This window comes from Sitophilus oryzae, unplaced genomic scaffold, assembly GCF_002938485.1.
Source record: "Sitophilus oryzae breed Bouriz unplaced genomic scaffold, Soryzae_2.0 scaffold_706_pilon_pilon, whole genome shotgun sequence".
Lineage (NCBI taxonomy): Eukaryota > Metazoa > Arthropoda > Insecta > Coleoptera > Curculionidae > Sitophilus > Sitophilus oryzae.
Window position 1 is genome coordinate 548,303 of NW_022147314.1, and position 24,283 is coordinate 572,585.

Below are 24,283 nucleotides of genomic sequence, written 5' to 3' on the forward strand. Positions count from 1 at the left end.
TTGTTGAATATTATTAACCAATAGATCCGAATAATATTTGAATTAGATGGAAGATATGGAATGGGATATATTGAATAGAATGTCAGTGATGTCAGTGGCTAGGGGGCGGAGTACCCCCGGGTGAGTTTTAATATTTAACTATCAATTTTATCCAGATCAGTAAATGTTTGTTTTGTTATTTTCATGTACGATGAGAGTCTGCTTGCCAATGGCCAACTAAATGGATATTTTACGTGAATTTGCATTGTGAGACCCGGTTGAGTAAGCGCCAGAAATAAGCGATTTTATAATCATTTTTTATATTTTGGCGGCATAGAACGATTTTATTCCAAATTCAATTATGGTGGAATTTTATAACAATCCCTTTATTATGTTAAAACATTAGCCTTATTATATTTTAACCTTTATTATATTATAAACATAGATTAATCGGAACTTTGTTCGAAATTTGGAGTAGGAAGTGGTCCTACAGAAATAATTTTCCGTAATTTCCGTAGAAAAAAGAACAAGAATGACTCTAATTTTGTCGATATCTCTCTGTTTTTTCAAAAGCCAACTAAGATGGTCCCGTGTGAGCAAACGATAATAAAACAAATAGTCACAGTAATACAAAATATGGAGTTCTTTGCCATAGAATAAAAAAAATTAACCGTTATATGAAATGAAACCATCCGATTAAGAATCGACTTACTCTTATTTAATGTCAAATTATTTATTTTGACAACTCTGACAAATTAACACCCTTTTGACACATGTTTCATTAAGGTTTCATTGGACGGTTTGACGTAATTGTTATTAGTGTCTTTATAATTCTGCCTCAGTGAACGTCGGGTAAAAATTCCAACTATACCGGATGTTTCTCAAAAGTAGCTCATCAGGTTTGGACACAAGTACCAGTATCAGGTTTGGATACAAGTTGTTTCACAAGTACACGGACAGTTTATCGCCGAATCCAAACGCCACTATTTGAGAGGCTGTACAAGGCAAATATACTCCAGCTGGTTTGCCATTGCCTTCCTTGAGGTGGCGGGTCACTGGTCGCCCTATTTAGATAAATAAATATTTTTATTTTAAATAAATAAAGCGACCGTACCTGACTGGGAATCGAACCCAGTACCTCTGGCTTCGCAGATCGACACACTGCTGCTGTAGCTATGGCCGGCCACTTTTCAGTTTTGATTTTTAAATAATACTTCAAATGGCATTATCTGTATTTTTTTATTTTATTCGATAGAAAATGACACTCTGAATAGAATGATATATCATATGTCAACTTTTCACATTCTGGCTTAAAAACATTATTTTAAATTTAAATCTAAAGTTTCATGGCCGGTTGAAAGATGCCCAAATCGTATTTTCAAACATAACTCATTTTTTTCAAATGGAGCCAGAGAAAAATACAAAAAAAACAAAAATACAAAAAAAAACATTTTTTAACGATTAAGTTATCAAATTTGGTAATAATTTGGAAAATGTCGAAGGATGAAATATGATATGTCATTATATTCAGATTGTCGTTTTCTATCAAATGAAATAAAAAGAAAGTTAAAAAACATAATTTCTTGATAATAAAGCAACATAGGTAGTAGGTTAAATTTACAATAAAGAAAACCCAGAAAAGATCCAGTGGTTGTCAAAATTTAAGCAATAAAGTAATTTTTTTTAATTTTCAAAGTAAAATATCTCGGTTATTTCGGACTTATTTGAAAAACGGTAAAGGAAAAATATGTTTGTTTTATCGAGATCTACCAACCCTGAAAATATTTGAACTTATAGAAGACTCACCCTGTCCCTGTACATTATATGATCTAAGATAATATATTGGATATTATATACTGTTTTATTTTTCTTGTAGATGTTATATTTTCCAATATCGCATCATTTAATTTCTATTTTTGTAATTCCTAAAAACTTTTGATCTATACAGGGTGGCCCATCGAAAACGTCCCGCAAGGCATTACGGACAAAGTATTCTTTTTTTCAAAAAATCCAAAAACACGTCGTTTTTGTTTGTGAGGGGGGCAACTTTTGTCCCAAAAATTATTGCAAAATCTTCAACCCTCTAAGCGGGTCTGTCATCCCCAAACTTTTTTCAAATGGGAAGGGTGGTCAAGTGGCGTCGCAATGAAAAGAGTTTTTTATTCTCTATATTTCCCCGCCTCATTTTTGAAAATCGGTTGAGTCATTGAGAAAATATGAAGGATTAAAATTTGCAAAGTTTATTTAAACATTTATCAGAGTAAATGATACGGATAAATTCCTTCGACCAATTTGAGGTTTTCTCTTATTATTTATAGATGTTTACGCATTTTTTCACTTGCTACAAGGTTGAACGATCAGGTGTGGTAGTTGCTAGATAGCTGTTCTGTGACTTGTGCGTTGAAGTTCTTCTCAATATCGTTAAACTGACCCACAATAGAATTTCCAAAAATACCAGCCCACACGTTCAATTTTTGAGGGCTTTGTGTGTGCACCTCGTGAAAAACACTGTGGTTGTTCTCAGCCCAGTACCGACAGTTGTGCCGATTAACTACACCGTTCAAAAAGAAAGTACACTCATCCGAAAAACACACATTAAATAGGAAATTATCATTCGCCACTCGTTCACTCGTTCACCCATAGTTTCACAAAATTGCAAGCGACGATCAAAATCGTCTTCGTTGAATTCTTGTACCAACTCAATTTTGTACGGGTGGAACTTGTGTTTTTTTAATATCCGTTGGACACTTGTACGATTCACGCCGGTCTCATTGGCTAATTTTCTTGTACTCAGCGTACTATCCATGGCAACTTGCTCCAATACGAATACCTCATAGCTTCATTTACTACAGGATTTTCCCTCTGCCTCTTTTTATTCATAACGGAACCAGTTTCGCGAAATTTTGCTACTAACTTGCGAACAATTTTGCCATAAAGGTGTTTGTCAGGACGGTGTTCATTGAATATCTGCGCAAATCGATTGCCATATTCATTATTTTTAAAATAAAGTTCGATTATTTCCACTTTTTCTGCAAGTGAGTATACCATAATTATTAAAAAGTTTAACGATATTGAGAAGAACTTTAACGCATAAGTCACTGAACAGCTATCTAGCAACTACCGCACCTGATCGTTCAACCTTGTGGTAAGTGAAAAAATGCGTAAACATCTAGAAATAATAAGAAAGAACAGCAAATTGGTCGAAGGAATTTATCCTTATCATTAACTCTGATAAATGTTTAAATAAACTTTTCGAATTTCAATCCTTCATATCTTCTCAACGACTCGACCGATTTTCAAAAACGAATCCGGAATGTATAAAGAATAGAAAGCCCTTTTCATTGCGGTGCCACTTGATCCTCCTTCCCATTTGAAAAAAAAAAATGGGGTATGACACCCCCGCTTAGAGGGTTGAAGATTTTGCAAAAATTTTTGAGGCAAACGTTTTCCCCCTCACAAACAAAGTTGACGTGTTTTTGAATTTTTTGAAAAAAAATACTCTGGCCGTTATGCCAACGTTTTCGATGGGCCATCCTGTATAGAGATATTTATTTATTTAGAATTTCTGTGTTTTCACGGAATTATTGAAAATACGCCAAAAACGTTGTCAAATTACAAATTGCAATATTGTTTATATAAATATTATAATTATATAAAGAATTTACACTAAAAACATAGTTCTGTAGTTTATTAATCTACTTGGAGTACTTTGACTTAAAGATTCATACAAAAGCTTCCAAAAAACGACCGAGTAAACCAAATATATTATTAAAAATCCCTCAAACTTTGTACTAAGATTTTAACTTTTATACGGAAATTGAAAACGTACTTATTTTCCAAAAAAAAACGAAGAAAGCTGGTCGCTTTCCAAAGAAAAACTCCACTTTCCGAAGTTTTGGCCATAAGAGAGCGAGGACGTAATAAAAATCATGAATTACAAATTCGCATCTAAAATTTAATGAAAAATGTTCGAGATGAATTTAGAATACCTTGACATATATTCAGAAGTTTTTAGTTCGAAAAGCATTTCGAAAACTTTAAGTACAGTTTTCTTGTGGTGTTAGAATTTTCCTTGTAGTTTGTTATCATTAAATAAAAAAGGTACCTATACATAACGGATAACTATTTTATTTTTGGTGTTATAATGACTCTATAATAGTTTTTTTGCTTGTTTTAGGCCAAATAAAACTCGACATTTTAAGTTAGTAACAAGTGGATTTTACGACAAATATATTCTCTTCCTCGGGACTTTGAATACTTTTGCCAATAATTTATTTATTAATTAAACTATTTTTTTCCATAGCAACTGTTAAAATTGCTTTATATCTATGGAAAATAGTAGATAAAATAGTACTTTAGCCGCAAGGGTAGATTAAATGATACTTTAACAGCGAGAATAGGTTAAAAACATTATTTCTTCTCGCACGTTTTTTAATTGCTTCCATTTTTGAAAATTTCTGTATTCCTTTTCATAAGTTATTCGGGATTTAAATGGAAGTAGTTTGAATATGGCGTTTGTCACCTCAGTCTGAATATCTGTTGGTAATTTACTTATTTTGTTTTGAGCCATTTCTGGCTCCAATTCAATCAGCAATCGACACGAAAGAGAATTAAAAAATATTGACTCAAAATTGATAACTAAAGAGACAGCTTTATTTATTTGTCAAATTACATAGAAACCAACGCCAACCCAGCACAATATTTTTTCTACTCGTAATAAATTCCTTGAAATAATAATTTCTGAATATTTTTTAAAACGTAACTCGCTATGGAAAAAGATATTGTTTTATACACGACTATAAAATTGCATTATTGTCTTCCGAAATTAATTCACTCGCGATTTCATCGCTCGTGAATTAATTTTTTTGATCGACGATAAAATACCATTTTCTCGTCTTACATAAAAAATAACTATTACAATAATTGTGTAATATATATACACTTTAATAATTTTAGTTACTATACTTTTTTGTTGTTACCGGTTACATCCTTAATCGTCTGCAACAATTTAAATATTTCTAAGACGCTCCCTGGGCAGATGGCATTGAAGGAATTCTTGTTTTTTTATAAGTTGGTCGATGTCATCTACCTTAATATTATTTTCTTAAACATCATGTTTATATTTTTTTTTTATTAAAGTTTTTAATAATTTATAATTGTTATTCCTTTGAGTAAAATATTGTATTTTGTGGTAGTTTCAGTTGTTAGTTTTTCGAAAAGTTTTTTTGGGTTCTCTTGTCTGTTCTGATTTTCTAGTTGACATATGATATGTCATTCAATTTAGAGTATCATTTTCTATCGAATAAAGTAACAAAATACCGATTGTGCCATTTAAAAATCAAAACTTGTAGTCATTTCCGGTGAAACAGGAAGTGACCGAAAACACTTGAATACGTCAATTAATCTTAATTTATGTCATATACTCACATACCAAATAGACCGGAGGCCGGGTGGACAACTCAAAAGGTTCAAGGATATTTTCCATGAAAACTTAAAGGAAATTAACAAGCAGAATGAGTGGGAAGAGGCAGCTCACAATAGAACGGAATGGAGAAAAATTGTAAAGTCAGTTAAGAGCGATAACCAAAAGGTAAAGAGGCAACAAAGCGATGAGATTTTTGAATGTCTGGAGTGCGGTAGACAGATAACATCACGTATCGGGCTTTTCAGTCACAGAAAAGCTCATGAAAGAAAACGCCTTGCGTGACCATCTTCTGATGCGTGTCAAATACTCGTCAGCGAGTAATGGCGGTATAGTATGGTATGGTATTTCTAATCGATAGATCTCGTTGTGAAACTACGATGTGCAAAAAATCTCCGAGATAGATGTTGTAGTTCTCTAGAAACTTCTAATGCACGCTCAGCCTGGGACACCCTGTATACCTTCATTTCGTAATTTCTTCGTGAATTTCGTACGTGAAAAGGCACCCAACTTCAGTGCTTTCATTCTAAGGCTGTATCCTAATCCATATTTTACCGTCGCAGATTTTACAGGTCATTAGGAACTAACTTATTTAAACAAAACGTAAAGAAACTCTGTCGAGCCCTATTAAATTATACAGAGATTCATAGTTTTATCCAGCTTTAATAGAAAATCTTTTTGATTAATATTTAAGACCGCGTCGGCTAGGGAAACGGTAAAAGACGATAAAGTAGCCTATTTGAATAAGTGAGATAGGAACAGAATTCATTAATTCATTTACTGCATTAAGAGTAAGTTAAAATATCATGTAGCTACCTCAAAACTGAAGAGTAGCTGTGTGTGTAGCCTAACATTAAAAACTTAGCAACATGCGATAAAGCTTTGTCTCTTTGTATATTTATGTAAATTAAAAAATGGACCCGTATACCTTTGTTTTTAAAGGGATATGTTTGTCTATTATTTACATCTCTGTGACTTCAACCCTTTAGTAGGGAGGACCTAAGCCCTCATTTTTTAAATTAAAAGGCTGATATATTATTGTGAAGGACTGTATCTTTAATATGTCCTTTGTTGTTTTTTTTTTTTTAATTTGAACTGTTTGTAGTTGATAATAAAGTTTTAATTGTTTTTCAGAGAAAAACGAGTTGAGCACTAAGCAAAATGTATCAAATATCCTACGTTTTTAGAATATAAAAAAATCTTGTTGATAGGTAAAAATTATATTGGATTTAAAAAAAGAGCCATAAATGAAAAGCGGAAATTTTTTATAAATTTCTTAGGTCGACCTTGTATATTTTTTAATCTCACTACCGAATTATAATATTGATAACCTCTCTTACCGTAACGTCAAATTCAAATATAATTTTGAAGCTTATTTGAAAGAAACTTTTTAAACAGCATTTCTAATTCATAGCAAGTTGTATTGAACATTTGAATATATTAAAAGTTTTTTTACAGGTAGGCTTATATAAAAAATATACTAGATTAATATAAAGTTTAAGGATTATAAGAAATTAAAGTTTGAAAGTTATAATGAATTTTTAGTTCTATTAACCAATAGAGAAGTTAAAATCTTTAAAAGCGCAGCGTCTATTTCATTTTAAGAGAAAATTATAAACCTACTTATAGCAAGAATTTAAAATTATGGTGCATGTTTTATTACTTAAATTAATTTACTGTGTCTAATTAAGTTTTTTTTAAACATTTATTAACAGAAACCATGAAATAAACATGCATTTTAGTTTGTTTTAATGCTTTTACAATCAACTATATTATAGAATATAGTTGTAAAGCAGGGTGCGTATCACTGCATTATACTAGGTGTTTCTCTTTTCTAGCCAATTTTTTACAGATATTTGAAATTCAAACATACAAAATATTAAAATCTAAAACTTATTTGTGTGTTTTCTTTATCTGCTAAATGGAGCTGAGTGATCTAAAAAGCTAAATGATCTCCTAAATAGAGTTGAGTTTGTAAACACACACTATAAAAAATTAATATCTAAAATAAGGAACTTTTGTATTAATTACAGACTGAAGAACATCGAATATGGAGTTGATGTATTATGTTATGGTGTAAGTATACACTCGGCGAGGTGACCCGAGGCCGAGACGAGGCGAGTGTGTACTTGGGGCTCTCGTCTTGCCTCGGAGCCTCTCGCCTCGTCTTGGGAGCGCTCGGTCTCCAGCACGAGTCAAAGGAGACGAGAGCTATAGAGAAACTAAATAAAAGAGAGACACAATAGATTTTATATTTCTCTATGGCGAAATCGTTAAGTAGGAGGTCCCGCGAAAATATAAACGGTGCTCTCGGGAAGTTTCGGTATTTCTAGTTCGTCTTCTCAACTGCCTTTGATTTGACGCCTATTTTCGGTATATAAATTATTTAATTCAGTGGATAAACGATTTTAGTAAAAGTACCGAAAAATCTGAGCAGAAAAGAAAATGATTCTTTAATGGTCACTTTCCGGGCCGTTTAAGAAAGAAAAACGCGTCTATTAGAAGCTATGCACGAAGTTTTTATTCCTTTTGATGGAAAGTTTTCAAAATCAACTGCCAACCTAATATAAACACCCATTAATTTCTATAAGTATCTAAGTTTATTTTAGTAATTGAGAAGCGATAAAACAAAACGAAATAAATATCTATTTACTATACCATTTTCAGATATTAGAAAAAAACGTGTCGTTATTGCATCTTTTAAACGAAGAAAATTATAATGATACAGACTTTCTAGGCACTGGTTTCGCTTTCTTGTCATCAATAACATAAAAATTATTACTCTAATTACAAAATTATTGATTATGCTCTTTTATCCTCAGTTAAAAACAAAGATTTATTTTTTATAATGTAAAAGTTTGTTTTAATATTATTATGTAAAATAGCAAATATTTTACGTTTATGCAGCATTATGTTGTTTTTTTTTAATTTAATCTATTAATTATTTTATTAAAATTTTTAATACACCTGACATCGGCAACATAAAGACAAAAATACAGTTTGTGTTTCGATCCAAGTTTTTCCGACATTGTATTGGTTTTCATGATTTTTCATATCATAACGCGGACAATAGAGTGACAATCTGTGACGTAACAGCCAAGGATCAAAAAAACAAAGCGTAGATGAGTACGCGTCTATAAAATACCGGAAATACAATTTAAACAAAACTAATCACAGGTGGATTTATCTTGTTCTGTTTGAAACTGGTATAGCTTCAATATTTTGTGGATTTCCCTGTTTTTTTTTATTTTCTCGACTTTCAGGTCGGTTTTAAATGGGATTTAAAACAAAAATTGCCCAAATTTTCCCAAAAGTGTTATTAAATTTATCTCGTTAAGCTCCTGATTGTTTTATTATTACAAAATTATTCTTCAGAATATATTTATTTATGTACTGCAAAATTTTATTGCTGTTTTTTGCGCTGTCTCGGGGCGCCTCGCTGGACCTCGCATTTTTCGTGGCGCCTCGGGTCCCCTCGGCGAGTGTGTACTTCCAGCATTATGTATATGTAAGTTAAAACTTTTTGGATAGATCAACACAATATGTGAGTCTCAATTAAGTGAAAACCAATTTTCGTTAACGCTAATAATAATATTAACCTTTCCGGGACCGTGCGGGGTATTTTAGGTACCCCAGATGCGTTTTTTCTTTAATAACTTTTACAATTTTTATTTCTCACTTTTTTCCTATCAGGTAATCCTAGAATATATATTACAAAACCCTTTTTTAACAAAAATAGCCAAATATTTTTTTTATTTTCGGCGAAAAACTGAAATTTACTGCCTGGGGTACCTCCATTACCCCGCACGGCCTGCAGTGATTCGAAGTCCTACACGCACTATACATGTTTTTTCATGTTGGTGACTTTGTATGAAGACGTAAACAAGTTCTATATCCAGTTTAGTGTTGGTATTTACTGTGATGTAGTAAGTTAGTGTGTGTACTTATTGGAAAATGGCGCAAAAGGAATATACTGATGATGGGCTAACAAAAAAGAAATTCCTGCTGAATTCGCTTCGAGAGCTGCGAAGAACAATCCTTCAGCACAAGGACTTGTACTTCTAAACGTTCTAAGAAGTAAATAAACTGGTAACAAGTTTCACAAAAGTGTAAAAACAGCAATAAAATTATTTCTTGCCAAAAGCACAGTTCCTATAAATCCTGCTAAAGAGATTCAACCTAATTCAAACCGAAGATGCGGCTTTTGCGCCAGATAACGTAAGACAAAAAGAAAAATATTATTTAATACATGCAAAAACCCCATTTTTAATATTCTCGGAAAAGAATGTAAAACGTTTTAATGCTCTGACTGCCATAATAATGTGTAGAAAACTAATAAGAGTTTAGTTTTAAAATTAAATGTTTTTTTATATTAAACAAATACAAAATATTTAAATTATTGACGTTTTATTATTAAACTTTACAAATAATTACTAATAATTTACAGGAGTGACAAAATATTAAAGGTTTTTGAAATATTTCAGTGGGGTATCGAAGTTACCCCACACGGCCTGAAACGTAACTTTTTGTAGCACGGTCCCGGAAAGGTTAATTATATTATTTTTTCCTTTTCTTAGCTTTAAATCAAATGTTTTTTGGTATATGCGCGATCCTTACCACTTTTTCTCGCTAGCTCGTGCCCCTCAACTAGCACCCCTCATGGCCGTGGTGTTTCACGGCCTTGACTTCTTACTCTCATCGCGCATAAAGAAGTTCAAAAGTTCACTTCAAAAATTACTAAACAGAGTGGGTAAGATCTGGCTTTGGGTACCCATTTTTGTGCATAAGATGAGTACAGTCAAAACGCTCAGTACAATAAGATGTACTGAATAAATAAACAAGGTCAAATATTTTCCAAGGTGCATGAAATCTAGCATTGAACTAAGTGGTGTTTGGTTTGGTTTGGTTTGGCTTTTCTAGCCAATTTTTTACAGATATTTGAAATTCAAACATACAGAATCTTAAAATCTAAAACTTATTTGTGTGTTTTCTTTATCTGCGTAACCCTAAATGGAGCTGAGTTTGTAAACACACACTATTAAAAATTAATATCAAAAATAAGGAATTTTTGTGTTAATTACAGACTGAAGAACATCGAATATGGAGTTGATGTATTATGTTATGGTGCAAGTATACACTCGGCGAGGTGACCCGAGGCCGAGACAAGGCTAGTGTGTACTTGGGGCTCTCGTCTTGCCTAGGAGCCTTTCGCCTCGTCTTGGGAACGCTCGGTCTCCAGCACGAGTCAAAGGAGACGAGAGCTATAGAGAAACTAAATAAAAGAGAGACACAATAGATTTTATATTTCTCTATGGCGAAATCGTTAAGTAGGAGGTCCCGCGAAAATATAAACGGTGCTCTCGGGAAGTTTCGGTATTTCTAGTTCGTCTTCTCAACTGCCTTTGATTTGACGCCTATTTTCGGTATATAAATTATTTAATTCAGTGGATAAACGATTTTAGTAAAAGTACCGAAAAATCTGAGCAGAAAAGAAAATGATTCTTTAATGGTCACTTTCCGGGCCGTTTAAGAAAGAAAAACGCGTCTATTAGAAGCTATGCACGAAGTTTTTATTCCTTTTGATGGAAAGTTTTCAAAATCAACTGCCAACCTAATATAAACACCCATTAATTTCTATAAGTATCTAGGTTTATTTTAATAATTGAGAAGCGATCAAACAAAACGAAATAAAAATCTACATTTTGAGATATTAGAAAAAAACGTGTCTTTATTGCATCTTTTAAATGAAGAAAATTATAATGATACAGACTTTCTAGGCACTGTTTTCGCGTTTTTGTCATCATTAACATAAAAATTATTACTCTAATTACAAAATTATTGATTATGCTCTTTTATCCAGTTAAAAACAAAGATTTATTTTTTATAATGTAAAAGTTTGTTTTAATATTATTATGTAAAATAGCAAATATTTTATGTTTATGCAGCATTATGTTGTTTTTTTCATTTAATCTATTAATTATTTTATTAAAATTTTTAATACACCTGACATCGGCAACATAAAGACAAAAATACAGTTTGTGTTTCGATCCAAGTTTTTCCGACATTGTATTGGTTTTCATGATTTTTTATATCATGACGCGGACAGTAGAGTGACAATCTGTGACGTAACAGCCAAGGATCAAAAAAACAAAGCGTAGATGAGTACGCGTCTATAAAATACCGGAAATACAATTTAAACAAAACTAATCACAGGTGGATTTATCTTGTTCTGTTTGAAACTGGTATAGCTTCAATATTTTGTGGATTTCCCTGTTTTTTTTATTTTTTCGACTTTCAGGTCGGTTTTAAATGGGATTTAAAAAAAAATTGCCCAAATTTTCCCAAAAGTGTTATTAAATTTATCTCGTTGAGCTCCTGATTGTTTTTATTATTACAAAATTATTCTTCAGAACATATTTATTTATGTAGTGCAAAATTTTATTGCTGTTTTTTGCGTTATGTCTCGGGGCGCCTCGCTGGACCTCGCATTTTTCGTGGCGCCTCGGGTCCTCTCGGCGAGTGTGTACTTCCAGCATTATGTATATGTAAGTTAAAACTTTTTGGATAGATCAACTCAATTAAGTGAAAACCCATTTTCGTTAACGCTAATAATAATATTAACCTTTCCGGGACCGTGCGGGGTATTTTAGGTACCCCAGATGCGTTTTTTCTTTAATAACTTTTACAATTTTTATTTCTCACTTTTTTCCTATCAGGTAATCCTAGAATATATATTACAAAACCCTTTTTTAACAAAAATAGCCAAATATTTTTTTTAATTTTCGGCGAAAAACTGAAATTTACTGCCTGGGGTACCTCCATTACCCCGCACGGCCTGCAGTGGTTCGAAGTCCTACACGCACTATACATGTTTTTTCGTGTTGGTGACTTTGTATGAAGACGTAAACAAGTTCTATATCCAGTTTAGTGTTGGTATTTACTGTGATGTAGTAACTTAGTGTGTGTACTTATTGGAAAATGGCGCAAAAGGAATATACTGATGATGGGCTAACAAAAAAGAAATTCCTGCTAAATTCGCTTCGAGAGCTGCGAAGAACAATCCTTCAGCACAAGGACTTGTACTTCTAAACGTTCTAAGAAGTAAATAAACTGGTAACAAGTTTCACAAAAGTGTAAAAACAGCAATAAAATTATTTCTTGCCAAAAGCACAGTTCCTATAAATCCTGCTAAAGAGATTCAACCTAATTCAAACTGAAGATGCGGCTTTTGCGCCAGATAACGTAAGACAAAAACAAAAATATTATTTAATACATGCAAAAACCCCATTTTTAATATTCTCGGCAAAGAATGTAAAACGTTTTTATGCTCTGACTGCCATAATAATGTGTAGAAAACTAATAAGAGTTTAGTTTTAAAATTAAATGTTTTTTTATATTAAACAAATACAAAATATTTAAATTATTGACGTTTTATTATTAAACTTTACAAATAATTACTAATAATTTACCTGAGTGACAAAATATTAAAGGTTTTTGAAATATTTCAGTGGGGTATCGAAGTTACCCCACACGGCCTGAAACGCAACTTTTTGTAGCACGGTCCCGGAAAGGTTAATTATATTATTTTTTGCTTTTCTTAGCTTTAAATCAAATGTTTTTTGGTATATGCGCGATCCTTACCACTTTTTTTCTCCCTAGCTCGTGCCCTCAACTAGCACCCCTCATGGCCGTGGTGTTTCACGGCCTTGACTTCTTACTCTCATCGCGCATAAAGAAGTTCAAAAGTTCACTTCAAAAATTACTAAACAGAGTGGGTAAGATCTGGCTTTGGGTACCCATTTTTGTGCATAAGATGAGTACAGTCAAAACGCTCAGTACAATAAGATGTACTGAATAAATAAACAAGGTCAAATATTTTCCAAGGTGCATGAAATCTAGCATTGAACTAAGTGGTGTTGTAATAAATACTTCGCACTTTTCTCTCTCCGCCTTACAAGATCGCCCTAGCGATTCACTCCTAGGCATGTAAATACCGAGCCAAGTCTGTCTCTTGTCCATATGGTATAGCCGTACTTTTTGTTTACTTCAAAAAGTATTCTAGAATTGGTTGTTAGAGAAATAGCTTATTTTAAGCTTGAAAAGTAGTATTAAGTAACGGAATATAAAATCTATCTAAAATTTATGAGTAAAAGTGGTATGTTGTATATGAGAAAATAGGATAATATCCATCTATTTCAACATTAGATATATTGAAAAATAATTATCATGTTAATTAAAATGAACACAAATAAATGTCTATTATTTCAACAAATCTGTATATAAATACTAAAGAAATGCAACTTAAAAATGTTCATTAGGTCATCTGCATATTAAAATTTTTGGAATTTGAGTGTGTATTTTAAGCAATTATTGAAATAAAAACAAAACAATTAAAAACATGAGAATCAAAGACAAAAAAATTGTGATAAAATGAAAAAGTGTGTTTAAGCTTGTCTTGACAAATAATTAGCAAACCAAAGTATAGAATACGTAAAATACCATATGTACTTAATTGCAAATTTTAACAATCATATACAGGGTGTTTCAAAACAAATGCGAAAAATTTCAGGGGGTGATTCCTTGTTCAAAATAAAGGGTAGTTTGCTTTATAAACGTTGGGTCAAAAGTCATCCATTAGGGAGATATCGCGGTACAAAGATGGCGGAAAAATAATGTGTTTATTTTTTATCTTGAAAACGAAAAGAGATAGACTAATGAAATTTTACGGAAGCATTACTGTTATGAAAACACACTTTCTGGTAGTTTTTTCACTTTTTTAAAATGAGTGTAAGGGGTTGAAATAAACTACCCCTATCATTCTTGTTAACAAATTTTAAAGAAAAATCTTCTTTAAACACATGCAAAAAATTAATTTGGTTAGTTTAGTTCGTTTAGAAACTTTTTTATCTCTTGTGTTTTTTTGATAAAACTCACCGATATGAAATTAAAAAATAAAATGTAAAGCATTACATGTAAGAACAAAAAACATTTTTAGATAAAGAATCTAGTAGGTTGCTGTAATTTTTTTAGGAAAAAATCTAGTCGGCCTCTGCCACTTTTTAGGTTGTTTCTAATATTATTTTATTTGACATTACTCTACTGCAATACGTTATTATCTAGATTATTATTATTATCGTTATTATCACTAGATTCTTTATCAAAAAAATGTTTTTTTGTCCTGACATGTAATGCTTTACATTTTATTTTTTAATTTCAAATCGGTGGGTTTTATCAAAAAAACACAAGAGATAAAAAAGTTTCTAAACAAACTAAACTATCCAAATTATTTTTTTTGCATGTGTTTGATAAGATTTTTCTTTAAATTTCGTTAACAAGAATGATAGGGGTAGTTTATTTCAACCCCTTCCACTCATTTTAAAAAAGTGAAAAAATTACCAGAAAGTATGTTTTCATAACAGTAATGCTTCCATAAAATTTCATTAGTCTACCTCTTTTCGTTTTCAAGATAAAAAATTAAAACATTATTTTTCCGCCATCTTTGTACCGCGATATCTCCCTAATGGTTGACTTTTGACCCAACGTTTATGAAGCAAACTACCCTTTATTTTGAACAAGGAATCACCACCTGAAGTTTTTCGCATTTGTTTTGAACACCCTGTATATCACATAAAACCCTAAGAATATTTGCACTTATTTAAAACTTTCCCTGTATAGTACGACAAATTAAATTTATTTTTAATTGAATAAACCTGCTTACAAACCTAAGTACTTTTCACCCAACGTGAGGTATAATTTAATAACATACAAAAACATTTTTTTACAAAGACTAAAAGGATTTTTACACGCACCATCGTCGAAATTTACACTCTCTCTACATACACACGTTGAATTATACATCAAAAACAAACCATTTTTCGTTACACGACCGTAGTAGTCCTCCGCCCCCTATTTAGAAACCTTTTTTGGGTCCCTTTCCGCGCTGGCAGGGCTGTTGGAAGGTCCCTTTCCATTTTCGTGAAACAAACGTGAGAGCTAACACGAAACTTTATTTGCATTGCACTCCCGGTCGCTTTCAAAGTATCAGGAGTACATAAAATGAAAGTCGGAGGACCTCTGAAGGAATATCGCTGGAGACGTGTGGAGGTTGAAATATAAACGATTTGCAAGTTATTTCAGAGAGTGGTGTTTTAGTGTCCTTCGGAATGTGTTTAAAATGTATCTTTGCAGGGAAATAAGTTTGTCCAGAATAACAGCTAAAATGGAATGCATTTCATGTCTTAATTCAACTGTAGAAATATTTTTATCTCTTCTAACTGTATATTAGGGTGTCTGTTATTTCCATAGACTTAAAATAAAATATAGACTACACTATTTACATCTAAACGCGGTCAAACAATCATTTTTGTACACATGTTTACTTCTGGGTACAGTCGACCGAGCCTTCCTCATCCAGCCTATGTTGTCACGTCTTTCATATTATCAATATTTTTTTTCTTGTTGTACACATATATTGAGATATTAATACAGCATTTTAATAAAGTAGGTTTTAATATTCCATAGATATATTAAATAGTCCTTATACTACTAAATTATAAGTCGGATACTATTTAAAAAGGATAAGTTCTTTACAATATGGCTACACCGATTAGAGGCGAGGTCGCCTATTCATTCATTCATTACCTTGTAGTACGCGTCGCACGTGTGCGATAAAGCTTTGTTGCCGCTATGTCCCCGGCTGTATTAACGCATTTTCTTAGCTTGTAGTCCTTAAGTGTTTATTTTATTTACTTTTTCTGTTCAAGAACTATAAAATATGGTTTGCCAGTGCCAAATTTGCAAGAAATTTGACTTAAATAATCCATTTAAGTCTTGAAACGACTTTCGACCGGCAGGCAACTCTCAATTTACCCATTGGGAGTCAGTGGCGTTGTTGTAGAAAGGCGCTTATTTAGATAATATTTTAGTAAAATGTAAAATCTGAATTTTTTCTCTTATATAATCATTTATATAAAGGTTTTTGTCACAAAATCATAATTATAACCCTGTTAATAATTAATAATGTTTTTATTAAAAATATATTCCGGTTTATTCTAAAATTATCTCCAGAATCTAAAATAACATACAAGAATTTTAAAATGATATTACATTATGAAATAATATTTTTTAATATACCGGGTTCGTCTCAAAAGCTCACCCCCTATAACTTTTTTATTTTTTCAGATAAAAAAAAACAGATTTGTATGTTAGTAGGTATATGACATAAATTAGGATTGATTGACGTATTCAATTGTTTTTGGTCTCTTCCTGTTTCACAGGAAATGATTACATCTTTTGATTTTTAAAGGGATCCTCGGTATATTGCTACTTTATTCGATAAAAAATGATACTCTGAATAGAATGACATATCATATGTCAACTTTTGACATTGTGGTTTAAAAACAAATCGTATTTTAAATTTCAATCCAGGGTGCCAGGGTGTTGTTAAAAACACTAAGTTTTAATCAAGGAGCCTTGGAAGGAGCCTGGGTTTCGTGTCCAGGCCGGTTAAAAGATGTACAAATCGTATTTTTAATCATTTTTTCAAATGGAACAAGGATGACTCATTAGCATATTTAGAAAAAGAATTTTTTTTATGAATATATTGATACCACACACTTGGTATTTCGAGTCAAATTGTCGTTATGAACCGCGTATTACAATTACAATTAAACCATATGCGAAAATGTCAAAAGTTGATATATGATGTGTCATTCTATTCAGAGTGTCATTTTCTATCGAATAAAGTAGAAATATACCGAGGGTGTCGTTTAAAAATTAAAAAGTTGTAGTCATTTCCGGTGAAACAGGAAGTGACCAAATCCATATACTAACATAGGAAGTGGATAAAATGAAAACTACATTTATTTAACTCGGTACTGTCTTTAATATTAACTCGGTACTGTCTTTAATATACCGGGTGCGTCCCAAAATTGGCTCATGCCCATATTTTTTTTTTATTTTTTTTAAATAAAAAAACCTAAATATTGTTTCTTTATTTAAAAAAAATAAAAAAAAAATATGGGCATGAGCCATTTTTGGGACGCACCCGGTATATTAAAGACAGTACCGAGTTAAATAAATGTAGTTTTCATTTTATCCACTTCCTATCACCTCTCTTGCTTTAATGGAACATATTTATGTTTTCTCTAATTTACATAATAAGATATCACTTAACCAGAAAAAAAATTACAACAATCATATTTTTTTTTCTCTCCCTGTCGCCGATTCTATTATATCTGTAGAATAGATCCTGTTTTGATTAATATTAGGGGTTGTAAATGTTTGACTAAAATTAATAATTTATTATTAATTTCAAAAATTACGTAATTTCGATTATAAAATTACTTCTATAACATGTATTTTATTATTTTTATCCTTTTTTGACTCTCAGACGTTTTTTCTAAACTTTTATTTAAAAAAAACCTCCCCTAAATCTTAATAAAATATAAAAAAGTTTAAATACGATATATTTTTAATTTAATTATAGTTTCATTAAAATAAAAAAATTACCCGGCTATGATACGGAGAGTTCAGGTGTACTTGAGAAACGAAAGACAGTGTTGCGTTTCTCGTCAGAGTCGTCAGGGAACGACCGTCACGACAGAGACAACCTATCTATCGCTCGTGTCGCACTCGTTATAACCTAAAACAATAACACAACAATAACAAGACTTTGTCTGACCGCATGTTCCAGCTATTTATGAATGAGATGCTCAGTCTATATTTTATTTTAAGTCTATGGTTATTTCCCAAGTTGATCTTTTTTTGGTGCCGCGCTCTGAAATTTTAGTTTTTGGTCTAAAAAAATTATCCAACGTAAACAAGGTCTTAATTTTTAATTTAAACCGTGCCGGAATCATGATACTTTTCCCATTTAAATAACATGTGATTTTCTGACCTTTTGCATTTAATTTTTATCTCCAAAGCAAATGAACCTACAGCTTCGACAAAGACATATTCTAATACACATAAAATTTTACACTCTACAAAAAATGTCTCTTTGGTTTTTTCCAGAAAAACATTCCTTTAAAAATTATTCGTCCTCAAAGTTATGTACATAGTTCATAATCAGATTTTTCTATCATTCACTGCAAATTTTAATTGCGCCTTTTGATTTTGACTAAAAAAGGATCTAGAACCATATTTTTTTCAATAAAACAATATTTCTTTACCAACTTTAATATGGAAAATTAATATTACGCCATCTCTGATCAATTGATCAAAACTATAATTTAAGTTTATTGTTTCATTACCTTATGTGTGTCAATTGAAAAGAAAGAACAAATTTCGAGTGTTTTTTATCTTAAATATTACTTGTATCGAATAATTAAATTAATTAATAATTTAATTTAATTTATTAATACTTTAATTTAATTAATTAATAGTTTTATTTGATTAATTAATACTTTAATTTAGTTAATTAATAATTTAATTTAATTAATTAATAACTTAATTTAATTAATTCGATAAAGTAATATTTAATTGCCTTATGTGTGTCAATTGAAAAGAAAGAACAAATTTCCAGTGGTTTTTATCTTAAATATTACTTGTATCGAATTAATTAAATTAAAATTTTAATTAAATAAATTAAATTACTAATTAATTTAATTAATTCGATACAAGTAATATTTAAGATAAAAAACCACTCAAAATTTATTCATTCATTTCAATTGACACACATATTTACGAACACTGAAAGGCAATGAAACAACAACCTTAAATTATAGTTTTGATCAATTGATCATAGATGGCGCAATATTAGTTTTCCATATTAAAGTTGACAAAAAAATATTGTTTATTGAAAAAAGTATGGCTCTAGATCCTTTTTTAGTCAAAATCAAAAGGTACAATTAAAATTTGCAGTGATAGAAAAATTTGATTATAAACTGTGTGCATAATTTTGACGGCGAATAACTTTTAAAGGAATGTTTTTATGGAAAAAAACCAAAGAGGCCTTTTTGTAGAGCGTAAAATTTTGTATTATAATATGTCTTTGTCGAAGCTGTAGGTTCATTTGCTTTGTATATATAAAATTAAATGCAAATGGTCAGAAAATCCTATGTTATTTAATGGGGAAAGTATCATGATTCCGGCACGGTTTAAATTAAAAATTAAGTGCTTGTTTACGTTGGATAATTTTTTAGACCAAAAACTAAAATTTCAGAGAGCGGCACCAAAAAAAAGATCAACTTGGGAAATAACGGACACCTTACAGTATATAATACACAAATCATATAATAGTAGAGTTTTTTTGGCATCCGCATTTTTAAAATTTCATTTTGGTTAGTATAAAATGATACCTGTGCGTATGTATGCTGAAATATAATTTAAAGCAATTATTTTCATTAAAAGTAAATATTTTCTGTAAAAACTTGTACAACTTTTCCAACCAACTTGTGCAAGTAACTTAAATAAAAATTTGTGGGTAACGAACAAAGAAATTATGAAATGAATTTATGTGTTTCAGCACGTTTTGCAAATATTTCTCACTAGAATATAAAATAGATAAATTATCGTGCTTATTTCATTTAAAAAAAATTATATGTACTTAATATACAGGGTGAGTCTTAAATAAGTGCAAATATTTTCAAGGCTGGTAGATCTCGATAAAAGAAACATACGTATTTTCTCTTTACAGTTTTTCAAATAAGTCTAAAATAATCGAGTTATTTTACTTTGAATATTTAAAAAAAAATATGTTTAAATTTTGAGAACCACTGGATCTTTTCTGGGTTTTCTTTCTTGTAAATTTAATCTACTACCTGTGTTGCCATGTTATCAAGACATGGTTATTAACAAAAATCTAGAAAAAATTCCTAAATATTTTCCAAAAAAAATATTTTCGCGAAAAAAACTTCATATTTGTGATTCTGGAGTCGAAATATACAACCTCTAAAACTATTTGTACTTATTTTAAACTGACCCTGTATATTAATAACATGTATTTTTCAAATTTTATTTTAAATATTTTAAATTAGACGGTAGAATTTTAATAAAAAATTGAGCAATTACAACAATAAAAACAAGAGCCTATAAAAATAGATGTATCATATACAACTAAATTGTGAACAAATTACTATTTTTTCTATTTTCGTCTTTGTTTCGTTCTTGTTTTGAGGAGTAGTTGTCACACTAGTGTACAAAATGGATAAATTAACCTGTATACAGAAATTTAATTATATTTTTTCACCATCAAAAGTCGTCCTAAAATACTCAATAACATTTTTACATGAATCAAAAGGAACTTAATAGTATTATCGTTAGTTTATCGTTAACCAAACCAAACCAAACCAAAGTTCACACCTGCGTTACACAGACGTTCATATATGCTAAATTATACATAAAATTACACCATGTTTAGTTATATGATTGTTGCAGCCTGCCCTCCTCTTAAAACCCCTTTTTTATTCTCTTCGCGTTGGAAGAGCTGTTTTTGTCCATTTGTATTAAAGGCAAGAGTTAACATGAAACGTTATTTACATTGCACTTTCAGTTGGGAATTTCTGTAAAAGTATTAGAAGTACATAAAATGTTAGATCCTTTGAAAGAGTATTGCTTGACGAGGGAGAATACTTTGTACGTATGTAGGTCGTAACATAATGTTATTTCATAGAGTGGTGTTTCTAGTTACAGTTTATTTTTTTACACCACCGTTCGCATTCATGCACACCCGATATTTTTATTACGAAATTACATAAAATCTCACTATTGACTTTTATATATCTCTCTGAGCTCGACGAGCTGTAGAAATGTCCTTTTTTACTTCGATTAAACTGAAAGTTTTAAAAGAAGTGAACTAATACGAGTAAGGTTTATAAGTATTAGAGTAAATAAAATCCCAAGTAAATAAAATTCTTTCAAGGAGCATCATTGGAAGAGAGAAAATTCCTTAGACATGTGAAGGTCAAAACAAGCGACTTACAAGTAATTTCAGAGAGTAGTATTTCTACTTATAGTGTCATTTGGAACTTTCAAGTGCGTTTGTAAAGTCTGTTTCTCGTGGAAAAAAAATTTAGAGTAAAATAAGAACTGCAATATAAAGTGTCGTATTTTATATAGACAGGTGTAAATCTCAATACTATCTCCTAGAGCAACTAGTAGAAAACTATTTTATTTTTATTCTTCTAAGTATGGTGGTAAGCTAAACGAATATAAACTCAGTCGTTTGATGAAACAAAAATTTTTAAGACCGTTGGTATCATAGACAAAGAAATTGTGAACATACGTATAAAAGTGTTTTTTTGTTTTATTTTGACAAATAATTACATCAACCTAGAGTGTAAAACATACAAAATAACCTGTGTACAAAAAAAACATGAGAAATCGGTATCCGAAAATTCTTGTAAGATATTCTTCCGGGAATTTCTGTAAGAATGTTCTTGTGACATATTTATTTAAAAGAAATCTTTGCGACGTTGTTGACAATATAAAAATGTAGTTTTTACGCCTAGGCATAAAAGTAAAGCACTTTTTCGCCCAAGCACAAAAGTACAAAAATATATTATTAAACTGACATTAATTGTCAAATTCAACGAGTGTATCCTTGGACCTCGATTTACTTACAAGTTATTACTTTTTATATTATCTGTGATGTTTAAAATCGTTTAAAAAATTATTTGTGACCTTTGATAAAAAAGACATGTTTTAGTCGGAGTAAAAAAAATGTACTTTCTATGCTTTGCCTGTAACGCCGGACTTGCTAGAGCTCAAAGTTCTCGTTTGACGCACAAGCTAAGCATCAAATATACAGCCTAGTCACAAAAAGTATAATTTTTTACTTCTAATAAAACAATATACTATTTTTGCAAGGTATGGACATTAATGAGATAAAAATATCTTATTCTAAAAATCAATTTCTAATGTATTTAATAACTTTTTGTTGATAATTACTTTAAACGTCATTTCAAGTATAGAGATATTATAAACAAATTTATTAATAAATAAGAACTATAGAGATAAGATTGTAAACCGTGATTTAAGGGCAGACATAAATATAGAAAATAGGTGGATATATTTCAACTCTGAAATATGTGTGATTTATACAGACTTTTTTTTATTGAAAATGTCTCAATGTCAGGCTCATTTTAATTCTGAACTTGGTTTGATTTATGTACTCACCTTTAGGTCCAATATATTACACTGGAATTATTAAAATTTTAAGTTATGAGAAGACTAAGACTATTGTTTTGTTATTGTATTTTTAAGTTGCAAAAGAATGAAGAAACAAATTGCTGTTACTGACATTTTACAGAGTGTAGTGAAAGTGTTAGTATGGCCTAATATATGAAGAGATTGTGAAGATTAAATATTTATTGAAAGTGGAATTTTATAGCAACTAACAGATAAATATTTTCAGTTGGTTACCACATTCTTTTTTTCAATATCAGGTAAAATGTCTCTGAAATTAATTTAACACACATTTTTTTAAACCCAATCTATTGCATCAAATTGCGTTTACCTCGTTTGGATAAAAACACATCATTTTTTATTGAAAAATTTGACTATTTATTTTTTGTTTTTCTTAAAACATTTTTTAATTTTTAATGTTATGTAAACCTGATTACATCAAACTGTATTTAGATGGTTATATAAAAGGGAAAGGAATAGATCTATCTGTGAATCAAAATTCGTACATTTTAATTCATAAGAAAGTCCTAAACTTTTTATTGTCCTTTGTATATTTTATTAATTCAAAAATCTACTGCGACTCTTTCTCGGATATCTTAATAAACAGTTTAAATGAACACCACTTTCAGAAAGAAAATAAAAACTTATTAATATCAAATAAATATATAATAGATAAAAGAGAAAAACCTTATACCTTTGAACAAATTGTTAAAAGAAATAGATAACTTTAAAATAGTAATCAAAAGATTAGCCAGTACATATTTGTTTTGGAAACATTTGTTGTGGAATATTGTTAGTAGAAAACTATGCAGAGATGATATGTTATTTGTAGATAAATTACAAGAATCTACAATACAGTATGTATTACCAGCACAGATCCAACTTTTAGACTTCCTCTAACGTTAGCCCATTTGTCCATGTTTAATCACGGATAAACTGAAAATGCAAAATTATTTATTTCTTTACAGAAATGGTATAGAACTTCTAAAATTTTAAAACTATTAAAGTAATTTGTAAATGGATTTATTAGTATCGGTACATACTTTAGTGTACTTATTAAGTACCTCTTGGTTCAGAAGTGTCATAATGAATAGATACTAAAACCCTGGGATTTTGGTGTTCGCCCGTAATTTAATTAGTCTAGATTATTTCTAGCATTATTTACTAGCTATAGTATATCTATGGATATTCCAAAATAATATGTGTGCTCCAATTGGACTTAATATTTGAGATATGACGAATACGTCAACATTCTATGCAAATGATGAAATAAAACAAAAGCTTTTAAAACATTGTAAATCATAGACAAAGAAATTGTGAACATATGTATAACTTAAAATTAACTATGTTAACTTACTTAACTTAAAATTAACTATGTAATCAAATTTTTACTGATTTCAATAATTGAAATCGCTAAAAAATTATTGAATATTTATGAGATTTGTAGGGAGTAAATTGAATTTAATTTTCGTTGAGTTTATTTATTATTTAATGACAAAAAGTTTTAAACACATGCATCACTGTCGGTTAGCAAGTGTAAATTAATCTAAATCCTAAAACTGCTAGCCTTATACACTGAGCTAAAGCTATAGCTTGTCTTTAAGCAGTAATGTAAAGTTAAGTACAACGTTCAAGACTCGCATATTAGAGCGCTTTATCAATGCAAGCAAATTTACGATCACTAGATAATGTTTGCTAAAACTATTGCCATAATACATTAAGATGATTCTATCTTAAATAAGCATGTCGTTCATT

General features: G+C 30.4%; 1 protein-coding gene across 2 annotated transcripts in view; it reads right to left on the minus strand.

Moving 5' to 3' along the window:
- Positions 1–24,283, minus strand: part of LOC115888295 (calexcitin-1) — a 233,935-nt gene that overhangs the window by 124,384 nt on the left and 85,268 nt on the right. The window contains exon 1 of one of the 2 annotated variants that reach the window (XM_030907973.1): positions 23,397–23,462. The exons of the other annotated variant lie outside the window; for it this stretch is intronic. Within the exon in view, the coding sequence (XP_030763833.1) occupies positions 23,397–23,447 (51 nt within the window). The 5' untranslated portion in view covers positions 23,448–23,462. Of the gene's footprint in view, positions 1–23,396; positions 23,463–24,283 lie in introns of those variants that run through there. 2 annotated transcript variants of the gene reach the window in all.